We start from the raw sequence: 13,412 nt of genomic DNA, 5'->3' as shown, positions 1-13,412 counted from the left end.
TGAAAATTTTATTGTCCATTTCTCAACCGATTCAGACCGAAGCATTCAACAAAGTAAGGTCATTGGTGCCATTTTCCACATACCAGCAATTCCCACTTTTCTTGACATTCCAGATTTTCGGAATGCAAAATGCCTTTGATCTAAACAGTTTTAACTACTTCTACATTTCTCAAACGATTCCGACGGTTCCAAAGTCAACATTCTCAACTCTTTACCCGGTATGTCGCAATATTATGCTAGTTGTTAGCAATGCTAACATGCTAATGTTCGCATACTGCTAACAACGAGGGGCAGGAAATAACACTTCTAAACGAAAAGGCTTAATTCAGTATACTGGGAATGACCTTGAAAGAATGACATTTACCTTAAATTACTTGATGTCAGTGAACACAACACAGTTTAAAGTGTGATTCAAAGTGAGACAAAGAATTTTAGACTTTTAGTTTAGTTCTTCAGTTCATTTGGAGCTCTTAAAACATACAAATATTTCATACAAAATTGTTAATCGTGATTAATTATGATTAATTAGTTGAAAAAAGTGAGTAATCTGATTTAAATGTTTGATTATTTGACAGCCCTAATATCAACACTTCACACTATTATGTTATGTATTAGCATGCTAATGCAACATTAGCATATAAATATTTCCAGAAAGAATCCTACCCAATTTCATAGCTAGACACTAAATACCACTATTATGCTAAGTGTTAGCATACTGCCATTAAAAGCAGTTTTACCCATCTTCATAGCTAGAAACTTATATAAATACACTTCGCACTATTATGTTATGTATTAGCATGCTAATGCAACATTAGCATAGAAATACTTCCAGAAAGATTCACACCTAATTTCATAGCTAGACACTAAATACCACTATTATGCTAGGTGTTAGCATACTGTTATTAGAAGCATTTTTACCCATCTATGTAACTAGAAAGTTAAATACACTTCACACTATTATGTTAAGTATTAGCATGCTAATGTGACATTAGCATAAAAATACTTCCAGAAATATTTCTACCCAATTTCATAGCTAGACACTAAATACCACTATTATGCTAGGTGTTAGCATACTGTTATTAAAAGCATTTTTACCCATCTTCACAGCTAAATACTATTATACTAGGTGTTAGCATGCTAATGTTAACATGTTAGCATGCTAACATGAACTATGGTGCTTGGTGGAGGTCTGCGCTCTCCTGGTTGCTTTTCCGGTATGGATTGCTTATGAAAACAAGGAAGCACGAGGAGTACAAGCACAGACCCACACTCAATTTTCAATTCATTTATTTGTCAAAGTGTTGGTGCTGAGAAAAAAAGCAGTCCACGTTGCCGTGGCAACACCAGTACACAGTAGAACCTGCTCGACTAATAAATGCAATGCACAACAGTACAATGATCAGCAGTCATGTGAACGCCGGGTCGGTCACACTTTTATTTGTGTAGTAAAACACTTCCTCGGAAGCATGAGTACACGCCCCAAGGCTTTTTTTTTTTTATAAATTAAAACGGACAAAAAAAAAAAATCAAAAGTAAATTTACAGAAAATGTTGATTCTTGCCACGCGTGTGTCCTTATTGGGATCATCATCATCGTTCCCAGCGGTGTTGTACTGGTTAGCTAAACCAATGACGTTTAGCTAAGTGCACTGGTCCCGACTCACTACGGGGCTCATGGGTTAAGTGGAGGGAACACATCCTAATACTTTCTTCTCGTTAGAGCGACAAAGGTGACATTTTCATGTTTCGTCTTAGAGACCATGATTATGATAACGAGTAAGTGAAGTTGAGGTGATTGAAGGTAGACCAGAGCTTCCTGATGCGTCTCGGTGGGTCTTCGTGATGCGCTAAGTGATCATAGCGTGTGACAACAAAAAGCGGGAGGAAGTGTGTTTGACAAGAGCAGGAGGAGAGGAGTGGGGTTTTTTTTTTCCACTCCAGGCGCCATAAAAGACTCGACTCCTCCACAACCCATGAGCCGTGTTTGTTTCCGCCACCGATGCTTTTACTCCCCCCTCCACCCCCCCCCGCAGTCCTTCCTGGGCGGCTCACTTTTGAGTCCACGGTGGTCCCAGGGATCGAACCTCCCTGGTCCAAGTAGCGTCCGTCCCGCGCTCACTCCTGCGCTATGCTCCTCAGCACGTACTTGACCGTGTAGGCGAACGCGGCGAAGCCCACGATGACAAAGAGGTTGGCTAACGCGCCCCCTAAAAGTCCGTGGTTGCGGTTGGGCTGCTGCAGGCCCGCGGCGGGGTTGGCGCCCCCGAGCGGGACGGGACCGCCGTTGAGGGCGGGGAGGCCGTAATGGGCCTGCTGGTGGTCGCCATCGGGCACCACATCGGGCAAGGGGAGGGGCTGAGTGCGGGCGTTTATCTCTTCCTGAATTTTCTGTTTCTGCTTCATCTCCTGGTGACGGGACAGAGTGGAAAATTGTATTTTTAAAATTAATTTAAATTTTTATTTTTTTTGGCCTTTTATTGTGGCCACCTGTTGTGAATAACATTTATATTACAATCGCTCACCTCGACGACGTCGGGAAACAATTCACAGAAGACCTTATCCTTGAGGTTGAAAGCGAGGCTTTGGGCTGACAGCTGTCGTTTCTGAAGACCCCCCCACCCCAAAAAAAAAAGTTCAATGAGATTGGCGCTCGTTTGACAGCGTACCGCATGTCGCCCGTTGAACGCTCACCGCGTGGTCAGACGTCTCGATGCTCCCCAGGGTGGGACCTTTCTCCACCATGAAGCTGAGCAGACCCGTGAGGATGGTGGAGACGGACCACGCCGGGTTCCACGTGTCCGGGTGGAAGTCTGTGATGGACAAGCATAGCCTGCGGAGCGCCGCGGAGCGTTAAGATGAGAGCGACGGAACGCGGCCATAAGCAAGCGACGAAAATGAATTCTTACCTGGTGTTACATTTAAATCTGCCGTTAGGTGTTATCATGTAAATACTTGGCGGCTTAAAAGGGAATTCCCGAGGAAATATGAGCTTTCCATGATAGTATCCCCCTGCAACAGAAACATATGGTATTATGCTTTATTAATGTTGAAGTTCTTCCAGTAAAACTACTGTACACAAAAATGATTAAAATGTGAAATGGAAAATGGAAAACATGCTTCTTCATCAGTTTAGCATTTTTAGCATATTGCTAAAGTGTCTCTAAAACATTGCCTGTACAGTTATAATTTTATAATAATAACACTTTGACACGGCGGCACGGTGGTCTAGGGGTTAGCGCGCAGACCTCACAGCTAGGAGACCAGGGTTCAATCCCACCCTCGGCCATCTCTGTGTGGAGTTTGCATGTTCTCCCCGTGCATGCGTGGGTTTTCTCCGGGTACTCCGGTTTCCTCCCAAATTCCAAAAACATGCTAGGTTAATTGGCGACTCCAAATTGTCCATAGGTATGAATGTGAGTGTGAATGGTTGTTTGTCTATATGTGCCCTGTGATTGGCTGGCCACCAGTCCAGGGTGTACCCCGCCTTACGCCCGAAGACAGCTGGGATAGGCTCCAGCACCCCCGCGACCCTCGTGAGGAAAATCGGTAGAAAATGAATGAACACTTTGACACTGGAACAGATAAATTCCTCTCTTTCTTATAGGAGAAAATGTTGAAACCCAAATAAATCAGCTCTGGCAGTGTCCCAGATTTAATTGTGTATTTAATTGACCACTTTGCATTACATAAATATATTTTAGCTTTGAATGTAGACGAACATATGCTCCGCAGTTCTAATGAACAGGTTATGCTGCACTCAAGCAGCAGATCCAGTTCTAGAACCAATTACGACGCAGCAAGTCCACAGACGGATTTTCTTGTGACTTATGTGAAGAAATTGTGACATAAGCAAACTTATTGCGGAATACTACGCCGTCTCCGGGGTTTGACACCGAATCGCCTCATGACACACAAGAGACCCCCCGTAGGTTCGGGTCATGCCACCAGGAACCGATACCTCAGTATCTTTTAGACCCCTCCAAAGGTCACATGTACAAGTCTATGAAACGAATCCAGATTTGAGTCCAAATAAATCAGTGAGAACGTCTGGAATCACAGAATTTGACTGAATGTTTAAAAGCAGGTTTTTACCTTCATACGGAGTTTTTTCAGGACCTCTGACCACATAGTGCCTGCGGAACACACAACAGAGGTGTTAGATACTCTAGCGTGTAAAAAAAAAACATTCCTGGTGCCTTTAGGTTCCTGGTGCTTCTACAACAACAACATGAGATTATCTTCACTTGCAAAGGTGAGTTATTTCCTTCCACTTGATGATCTTGTTTAAATATTTTAACAAGATCAATCACCTTTACCTTTTTAAAACACACATATCATGATGCAGATTAGACAGCATGATTTCACATTGAGGTTGGCCACAACAAAAGGCCCGTCCAAATTGTGCAATTGAACTTGGTGATCCAAAAACCACTCACTTAGAGACAACAAAAAACCTGTTCCAAGCTTCTAAATACATTTGATATTATTAGAGCCCTCTAGACATGAAATAACACCCCTATAGTCACCTTTGCACTCGTATCACCCAAAATAGTAGACCAGGTGGCATTTATAACATTTCAATTCAAAGTTTAAGACGCAAAAGTGTTTGGTGCACGAGTCTGGGGACTGTACCATTCTAGGATGTTGGAGGGGAGAGGTTCAGCACAGATGTAAGGCACAGGGTCTTTCTTTATCCTGAGGTAATCCTGCTTAAGTCGCTGAGTGGCTGTGGTTGGAGCTCTCTTGTTCCCGTTGCTGTTCATCTGTCGATATAAAGGACGTGCATGAGAAAGAATTATTTTTCTGTGAATTACAATATTTTTAAAAAAAGGTAAAGATTATGTCAACTTGTTTGCTATGACAGAATGTAGTTATTGGCTGCACCAGGATAGTATAAAATCACATTTTTGACCATAATGTCTATTATGAATACAAATGTGGTCTTAACTAGGCGTTATATCAGTGAAACCAAGTCAAACTATTTCTTGATGAATTGGAAATACTAATAGTAAGTATTTAATACAGTAGTTGCAAAATTTACCGGTTACATTTTATACATGTACAATGTACATGCATTTCCACGGTTTTCTTGATAATAACCAACATCATTGAAGTTTTTAAATGAATAGCTACGTCTTTGTACTTCATATCTTGTACCATGCATTATAATGAACACAAAACTGAAGAAACAAGGTTGGTCTAATATACTTTTACATGTCTGGATGAATAAAACACATCAAGAAATGCTGACACAATATTATTGTCATCGAAAATGGAACACAATTACCAAATAGAGAAGACAAAAACAAACAAGGCTTTTAAAATACCTGATATTTGACAATAATATGATCATCGAAATTATGTCATTACACATACAACTTTGTTATTACTGTATAATCTTGACAACAAACAAGTAAACAATCACTACAAACAGTCATGAGTTTACCAGCTGACAATGTCAAGCCAATTACCGTAAATAACATTCGAAATACATTGAATTTGGCGATCCAATTTCCATCTAAAACCATCATTTGGCGACACTTTTATTTGATTCTTGTGTCATGCGACTCTTGTCACGATGATTATTTTATGGAACTGAAACTGTCAAGAGCGAAAGCGACGGATCGACTGATTTGAGCTCCTCTTTGACCAAAAAGTGTTAGCTAACACCCCGTCTGCTTTAATCTGTTCAAGCGTAACATTTTTGTTTCCCTTACGACATCCATGAGGCCCGACCGGGCGATTAGACGCAGCTAGCAACTACCGCTAATAACAAATCCGGTATGTAAACACTTATCAGCCACAAACTGCTAACGTAGGCCAGTGCTACGTTGAGGTAGCTAAATGCTAGCAGTCGGGGTGTTACCGACTATACAGTTAACCGCCGAAATGTCTGGAATTGAACAACTAAGGGTGTGGAATTATGACATACCTCTCAAGAGACCCCGGAAAAATATATATTCGGGTCTGGACACGCAAATAGGGCTGTAGTTTCCGCGGGCGGACGCCCAAAACCTCTAAGACGATGACACCAACGTACGGTTAGCTCAAAGGAGCAAGCAGCAGGAAGAACTTCCGGGTTTCTTCTTCACGGCTGCTTGACGCTGATGTAGAAATGCACTGAAAGCGACGTCTACTGCCACCTGTTGGAAATGCAATGTAACACCTTGGAACGTTATTTAAGCACAGGAGTCGGTATGTTTATTTGTGGTTCATGGCTAGTGAGGCACTAACTCCATATAGTTCTTAAACGTTAAGTTAAACATTTAAACGTTAGTCATATAGAGAATAAGTTGTTTTAAAATACTTCAAAGTCCTTTTATTGTGAAGTAAATGCACCTATCCTTAACCGGGTAGAGTTTGGTGAGACAATCCTCAGATTCGTTCATTCGGGAGAGCAAATCTTTAATTTGGCTCGCTGCCGCCTCTCTTGATGGCAAGTCACTGCTTGTTGAGTAATTATGATTCTATTTTACATGTTCTTTCGTTACGCTGTGCGGATTCCTGACCTTTGCGTGCACTCTTGTTGCCAGGCGTCTTTGCTTATTTTTGTGACTCAAGCCCTCCACTTTATAATGTACCTTCTTTACCGCTCTATGTGAGCGGATATTTTGGACTTTATTAAATCAAACTTAAAGTAAATACTCTTTGCAGGAAGGTGATGACAGTGCTGTAAAATGTAACATTCAACAAGAAAGGAAATCACATCAATGACAAAAAAAAACTGCAATAGGAAACAAACACAAATGTTGACATTTTATTTTGCGCCACTGAATCAGTGCAAGCTGAAACAACTTGAATACAAATAACTTATGAAGCATAAAATGACACCCATCGTTCCCTTGTGGATCGCTCATGACTCACAATGTGCAACTTTCGCTTTGATTTCTGTGTCAAAAATATTTATTGCTTTTTACGATAGCCGACGATGACGAACAGTTTGGCTAAAGCGCTGCCTAAAAGTCCATGATTGCGATTGGGGTGCTGCAGGCTGCCGGGGTTGGGGGCCTCCAGCGGGACGGGACTCCCAGTGAGGGCCGGGAGGTGGTAATGGGCCTGCTTGGGGTCGCCATTGGCCACCACATCGGGCAAGGGGAGGGGCTGAGTGTGGACGTTTAACTCTTCCTGAATTTTCTGTTTCTGCCTCATTTCCTGGTGACGGGACGGAGAAAAAGGAGGCGGGGGAGTGTATTGTGAATGAAACACAATTTGCAGGTTATATACCGTATTTTCTGGACGATAAGTCGCTCCGGAGTATAAGTTGCACAAAACCCAAAAATGCATAATTAGGTAGAAAAAAAACATACATAAGCCGCTCCGGAGTATAAGTCGCACAAGACCAAAAATGCATAATTAGGTAGAAAAAAAAACATACATAAGTCGCGCAAGGCCAAAAATGCACAATTAGGTAGTAAAAAACATACATAAGTCGCACTGGAGTATAAGTCGCACAAGACCAAAAATGCATAATTAGGTTGAAAACAAACATACATAAGTCGCTCCGGAGTATAAGTCGCACAAGGCCAAAAATGCATAATTAGGTCGAAAAAAAACATACATAAGTCGCACTGGAGTATAAGTCGCACAAGGCCAAAAATGCATAATTAGGTAGAAAAAAACATACATAAGTCGCACTGGAGTATAAGTCGCACAAGGCCAAAAATGCATAATTAGGTCGAAAAAAACATACATAAGTCGCTCCGGAGTATAAGTCACACAAGACCAAAAATGCATCATTAGGTAGAAAAAAACATACATAAGTCGCTCCGGAGTATAAGTCGCACAAACCCAAAAATGCATAATTAGGTTGAAAAAAACATACATAAGTCACTCCGGAGTATAAGTTGGACAAGGGCAAAAATGAATAATTATGTAGAAAAAAACATACATAAGTCACTCCAGTCGCACAAGGCCAAAAATGCATAATTTGGTTGAAAAAAAACATACATAAGTCGCACTGGAGTATAAGTCGCACAAGACCAAAAATGCATAATTAGGTAGTAAAAAACATACATAAGTCGCACTGGAGTAGTATAAGTCGCACAAGGCCAAAAATGCATAATTAGGTAGAAAAAAACATACATAAGTCGCATTGGAGTATAAGTCGCACAAGACCAAAAATGCATAATTAGGTTGAAAAAAACATACATAAGTCACTCCGGAGTATAAGTCGCACAAGGCCAAAAATGCATAATTTGGTCGAAAAAAAACATACATAAGTCGCACTGGAGTATGAGTCGCACAAGACCAAAAATGCATAATTAGGGAGAAAAAAACATACATAAGTCGCTCCGGAGTATAAGTCGCACAAGGCCAAAAATGCATAATTAGGTAGAAAAAAACATACATAAGTCGCACTGGAGTATAAGTCGCACAAACCCAAAAATGCATAATTAGGTAGAAAAAACATACATAAGTCGCACTGGAGTATAAGTCGCACAAGGCCAAAAATGGTTATTCAGCTACACAAAAAATAAACATGAACACAAAAGGTGTCCAGTGTTTATGTAACATAAACACTTTTTTCATTTATAAGTCGCTCTGGAGTATAAGTCGCAGGAACAGCCAACCTATGGAAAAAAGTGCCACTTATAGTCCGGAAAATACGGTACTGTATATGACGAGTACTTTGAGGTGCCCTCGTAATATAAGGGTAGAGGACACAGAAAAAAGTGACATATTCCCATCGCTCACCTCAACGACGTCAGGAAACAATTCACAGAAGACTTTATCCTTCAGGTTGAAGGCGAGGCTTTGGGCTGAGAGCTGTCGTTTCTGAAGAACCCCCCCCCACAAAAAAAACCCAAAAAGACTTCAATAACAGTGAATCTCTTTTGCCCCCGATGGCTGACGTCGGCGCTTGGAGCTCACCGTGTGGTCAGACGTCTTGAAGCTCCCCACGGTGTGACCTTTCTCCACCATGAAGCTGAGCAGACCCGTGAGGATGGTGGAGACGGACCACGCCGGGTTCCACGTGTCCGGGTGGAAGTCTGTGATGGACAAACATAGCCTACGGAGCGCCGCGGAGCGTTAAAAATCAGTCATTGGACGTGATGAGCATTAAGTAATGAAAGATTCTTACCTGGTATTACATTTAAATCTGCCGTTAGGTGTTATCATGTAAATACTTGGCGGCTTAAAGGGGAAGTCCTGAGGGAATAGGAGCTTTCCGTGATAGTAACCCCCTGCAACAGAAACAGATGATTGCATTGAACGCCTCCTGCATCGGTTTATCATGCAGAATTTGAATGCGCCTCATTCCTCTATTAAATTTGAATAAAAAAATCTTGAACCGCTGATATAAAGTTTAGCTTATAACGATGATTTACTTTAACCGATTCGGTTAAAGTACCAATTATGATGCAGCAACTCCACAGTTAGCAGTGACACAGCTTTTCTTTTGACTTAAGTGCGGAAATTGTGACATACGTAGACTTATTGTGTAATCCTACGCTGTCGCCGGTCTTGGTACTGAATCACTTCCAGTGAAACATGTGATAGAAACTACTGTGAAATCACTCCGTCATGTGTACAAAGGGGCAAAATTACCCTTAGGTAAACACCTAAGGCCTTGAGATATCCCGAGATACCCAAACACCTCATAAAAAGTACATAATTAATTCAGAAAGATGTGAGTATTAAAGCAGTAACTACATGAAATGTTGCTGTAAAACTGTAGAGATAATTACTCGAACTCAATATTGATGACTCGACCCAATATTCAAAAGCAGGTTTTTACCTTCATACAGAGTTTTCTCCGGACCCTTGACCACATAGTGCCTGCAGGTCACACAATAAAAGCGTTAGATACTTTAGCATATTTCAAGAAAAACAACATCTGGTGCCTTCTGGTAGCTTCTTCTACGACCGCAACATGTGTGGGACTTCACCAAGTCGTCATGAAGTTGTTGCAGGTCTTTACTTGCAAAGGTTAGCTATTTGGTTAGCTATTTCCACTTGGTGGTCCTGTTTAAATATGGTTACAATATCAATTACTCAAATATTAGACTGCAGCTTTAAGAAAATGACTGATAATAATAAAGTCGTAGTGAAACAGAAATTGTTTTCTTGGTTTTGTTGTTTTTTGGAATCAACACAAATCCAGTGAACGACTGACTAAGCACAGGAAGTAAAAAAACTTTTTCATGCAGACTTAAGGTCTCTGCATCGAAATGAACATTTTGGAATAATAACATTATAATAATAATAATATTTATTGCTACTTTTTACGTTATATCGACTCTGATACCAATGGAATCAGGTACCACCAACCTTCTTTGCTCCACACATCCGTTTTCTATGCCGCTTAGCCTCAGTAGGGGGTCTGCCGGAGCCTATCCCATTCACTAACCATTCACTCACATTCATACCTATGGACAATTTAGAGACTCCAATTAACCTAGCATGTTTTTGGAATGGGGGGGGGGTGGGGGGGGGCAGAGTCCCCTTTGTTGTTATAGTACAGTAAACCTGGGATATATCGGATTCAATTGTTCCCACTGGTTTTGATATAAGCGAAATCCGTTATATGCGTATACCGGAAAATGTCCGTTTTACGCATATATGGGATTTATATCCGGTATATGCGTAAATGGGATTTTATCCGTTATAAAAAGGCACTTCCTTGACTATGTTTCCAATGTACCTGGACGCGCAGGCAACGCTGCAAACGCTGCAAATGACGTCGTATAGCGATAGCCTGTCACGATTCGGCGAATCGGAGCGCCACGATGCGGCCATCCGATATATGCCAGGGAAATTTCATGGAAATGCATTGGAACGGGACTGGAGATTTTGTCCGAAATAGGCGAAATCCGTTATAAAAAATCCGATATATGCAATGAATTTTTATTGGAAATGCATTACAGAAAAATCGGTTCTTTTTTATCTGTCCGGTGTGAGCGAATTTCCGATATATCCGAGTCCGATATATCCGAGGTTTACTGTAGTAACAAATATTTTAATTAAAATAAAATTATTTAATAAAAAAAACATCATGTTCAATCTGTGCAACCCGCTACATGAAAACAAGACAGGCCTGTACTACTATAAAGCAACTCCAGTTTCTTTTTGCGGTAATACCGTATTAAAGAAGTAAAGAAGTAATCCTATCAGGCCTTTAAACCATGTGCTGATTATGACATTTAAAGAGACTGTACCATTCTAGGATGTTGAACGGCAGAGGTTCAGCATAGATGTAAGGCACAGGATCTTTCTTTATTCGGAGGTAATCCTGTTTAAGTCGCTGAGTGGCTGTGGTTGGAGCTCTCTTGTTCCTTTTGTTGTTCATCTATGGAGATGCACAAGGAGGAATCCAATCATCATCCAATCATTACCACCAATCATGTGCTATATATATATCACTATATTGACACTTACTATGGTACCCGTTATGCATTTGGATGCTCATATCACCGAGTACTTCGGTACGAGGTACATTATTTAAAAAACAAACAAACAAAAAAAAAACCTTAAACTGTACTAAGGAAAGCAGGAAGTGAACAAATGTAACAGTTAGTGATTGTAAAAGTACCAGATGGAGGGGTAGGATTTAATAAGCTTTGCTTCTTCCTACTCCTTTTGGACATGTGGAATTGGGAACTGATTATGGGATGCACTCAATTGGAATCTGATGCATGTTCAAATGAAATAAAACCATTACCATTACCATTACCATTACCATTGCCATTACCATTACCATTACCATTACCTGTCGAGCCTGAGTTTGTGTTTTTGTCGTTGTTTGTGTTCAAAAAAACTTGAAAAGTTCTGAAGGAATTTGGATGAAATTTTCATAAATTGGCAGGAAAATTTTGAACATTTAATCAAAATTTTGCAAGATAGGGCCATTTATGGCATTTGTGCATATAACTCCACAAAAAACGGTCGAAACACTTGGAAATGACAGTATCAATGACAATTTGGTGTGAATCAATCGGGAGTCGGTCTGCGGTCCAGTGGTTTTATCGTTTTTCTATGACTGACAATATTTATAAGAAGGGTAAATAAAATATCATCAGTTTTGCTGTGTACTGCCAACTGAACCCGAAAAGGTTAAGATGGTAGAGTACGTTGTGTACTTCCAGTGATTCGTCTAAGGTGTGATATTAAACATATTGAAAGTATTAGTATTCAGTTTTGGTTCAGCTTAGTTGCAGCGCTATTATTAAGTATGTACAGTCAGTGATACTTAAGTCCACTTAAGTTCATATTCATGAAAATCCAAAAAATGCTAGTATGCTAGGAATGTTATCATTCTAATGTTAGCAAGCTAACGCCTAGTACTACAGTACAAATTCAAAACTATTCCACACTGAAAATATAGAGCTTGTTCCAAGCAATAATAATAAAATAATAAATCCCAAATGAATAGCATCAAATGACCACTGAAGTCCAAGCATTGTTCATAACAAACAGTATTTCCACCTATAAATAAGTAAATCTGAGACCCAAATATATTCGCTACATACCAGTGGTTCTCTGGTCGGCTCTTTGGAGTTTCAGCAATGTCTTGTGTTTCCTACTCAATGTACAATTACCCTCTGCACAAATACCTTTCTTCATATCATGCAAGTCATTCTGGTATGAAATATGTCACATTTGAATCAAGGTTGTGAGATCAGTTACATCATTGTCATCATGTTAGTGAGAAAGTGTCGACACGCGTGTGAGGAGCATCGTTCCTCTTATACTGGAAACGATTGGAAGGTTTGATGACTAATAGTGCCGTCGGGCCAATCAAGTCAAACTATTATGAATTACCGTGTGTCCGTGTAGCATTGTGTCCTGGAGGCTAGTACTACTACTTTGCCTTTTAAGTTCTGATGTTTTGTTCTGCATTTCTAAAGGGTCCTCCATTGCATGTTTGTACTTGGTGGTAATGTGATGATGTAGTAGAAGTTGAGGTGTGAAATAAAGTTGACATGATCGTGTCCTCGTGATTTGCTCAGCCTTTTTCAAGTTCAGGGAGACTAAAGTCCAAAGGAACTTGATTTGTAGTCATTTTCAGGTGTAGACACTTATATGAATACAAATGCTAACATTTGTATGTTAGCGTTGCTAGCATGCTAACATGAACGTAGCATTTTTAGGTATTGTTATAGATAGACACTATTATGCTACACGTTAGATGTTAGCTTGCTATCATTAGCATGTTAGCATTCATAGCACACTAGCATTTTTTTAATTTTCATTAATATGAACTTAAGTAGACCCTTATCACCAATCATGATATGTGTTAGCATGTTAACATTAGCATGTTAGCATACCAACATAATTATAGTAAATTTTGCATTTTAAGAGGTAGGCACTTAGATAAACAGTACTATTAATTTTTGGTACAGCATGCTAGCATTGTTAACACGAACGTAGCATTTTTAGGTATTTTTATAGGTAGATACTATTATGCTAGGC

General features: G+C 40.2%; 2 protein-coding genes across 3 annotated transcripts; both read right to left on the bottom strand.

The window, feature by feature from the left end:
• Positions 1-1,399: 1,399 nt before the first annotated feature.
• On the bottom strand, positions 1,400-6,120 carry LOC131106136 (ubiquitin-conjugating enzyme E2 J2-like). Its single transcript, XM_058054937.1, has 7 exons — positions 5,932-6,120; positions 4,632-4,762; positions 4,092-4,132; positions 2,906-3,008; positions 2,691-2,829; positions 2,522-2,602; positions 1,400-2,405 (listed from the first exon to the last, which is right to left on the bottom strand). The coding sequence occupies exons 2-7, from the start codon at positions 4,760-4,762 to the stop codon at positions 2,115-2,117; spliced, it is 786 nt and encodes a 261-aa protein (XP_057910920.1). The 5' UTR covers positions 5,932-6,120; the 3' UTR covers positions 1,400-2,114.
• A 744-nt stretch (positions 6,121-6,864) lies between these two features.
• Positions 6,865-13,118, bottom strand: LOC131106246 (ubiquitin-conjugating enzyme E2 J2-like). 2 transcript variants are annotated; one of them, XM_058055137.1, is made up of 7 exons: positions 12,470-13,118; positions 11,159-11,289; positions 9,739-9,779; positions 9,082-9,184; positions 8,871-9,009; positions 8,694-8,774; positions 6,865-7,151 (listed from the first exon to the last, which is right to left on the bottom strand). In XM_058055137.1, exons 2-7 carry the CDS (start codon positions 11,287-11,289, stop codon positions 6,903-6,905), a joined length of 744 nt encoding a protein of 247 aa, XP_057911120.1. In that variant the 5' UTR covers positions 12,470-13,118; the 3' UTR covers positions 6,865-6,902. The 2 variants fall into 2 exon arrangements, with proteins under 2 accessions (XP_057911120.1, XP_057911121.1); XM_058055138.1 differs by lacking the exon at positions 12,470-13,118 and having other exon boundaries at positions 11,159-11,427.
• Between the last annotated feature and the right edge of the window lie 294 nt (positions 13,119-13,412).

Source organism: Doryrhamphus excisus, chromosome 18, assembly GCF_030265055.1.
Source record: "Doryrhamphus excisus isolate RoL2022-K1 chromosome 18, RoL_Dexc_1.0, whole genome shotgun sequence".
NCBI classification, from domain to species: domain Eukaryota; kingdom Metazoa; phylum Chordata; class Actinopteri; order Syngnathiformes; family Syngnathidae; genus Doryrhamphus; species Doryrhamphus excisus.
Note: the sequence above shows the minus strand (reverse complement) of the source record. Positions and strands in the feature narration are given on the sequence as shown.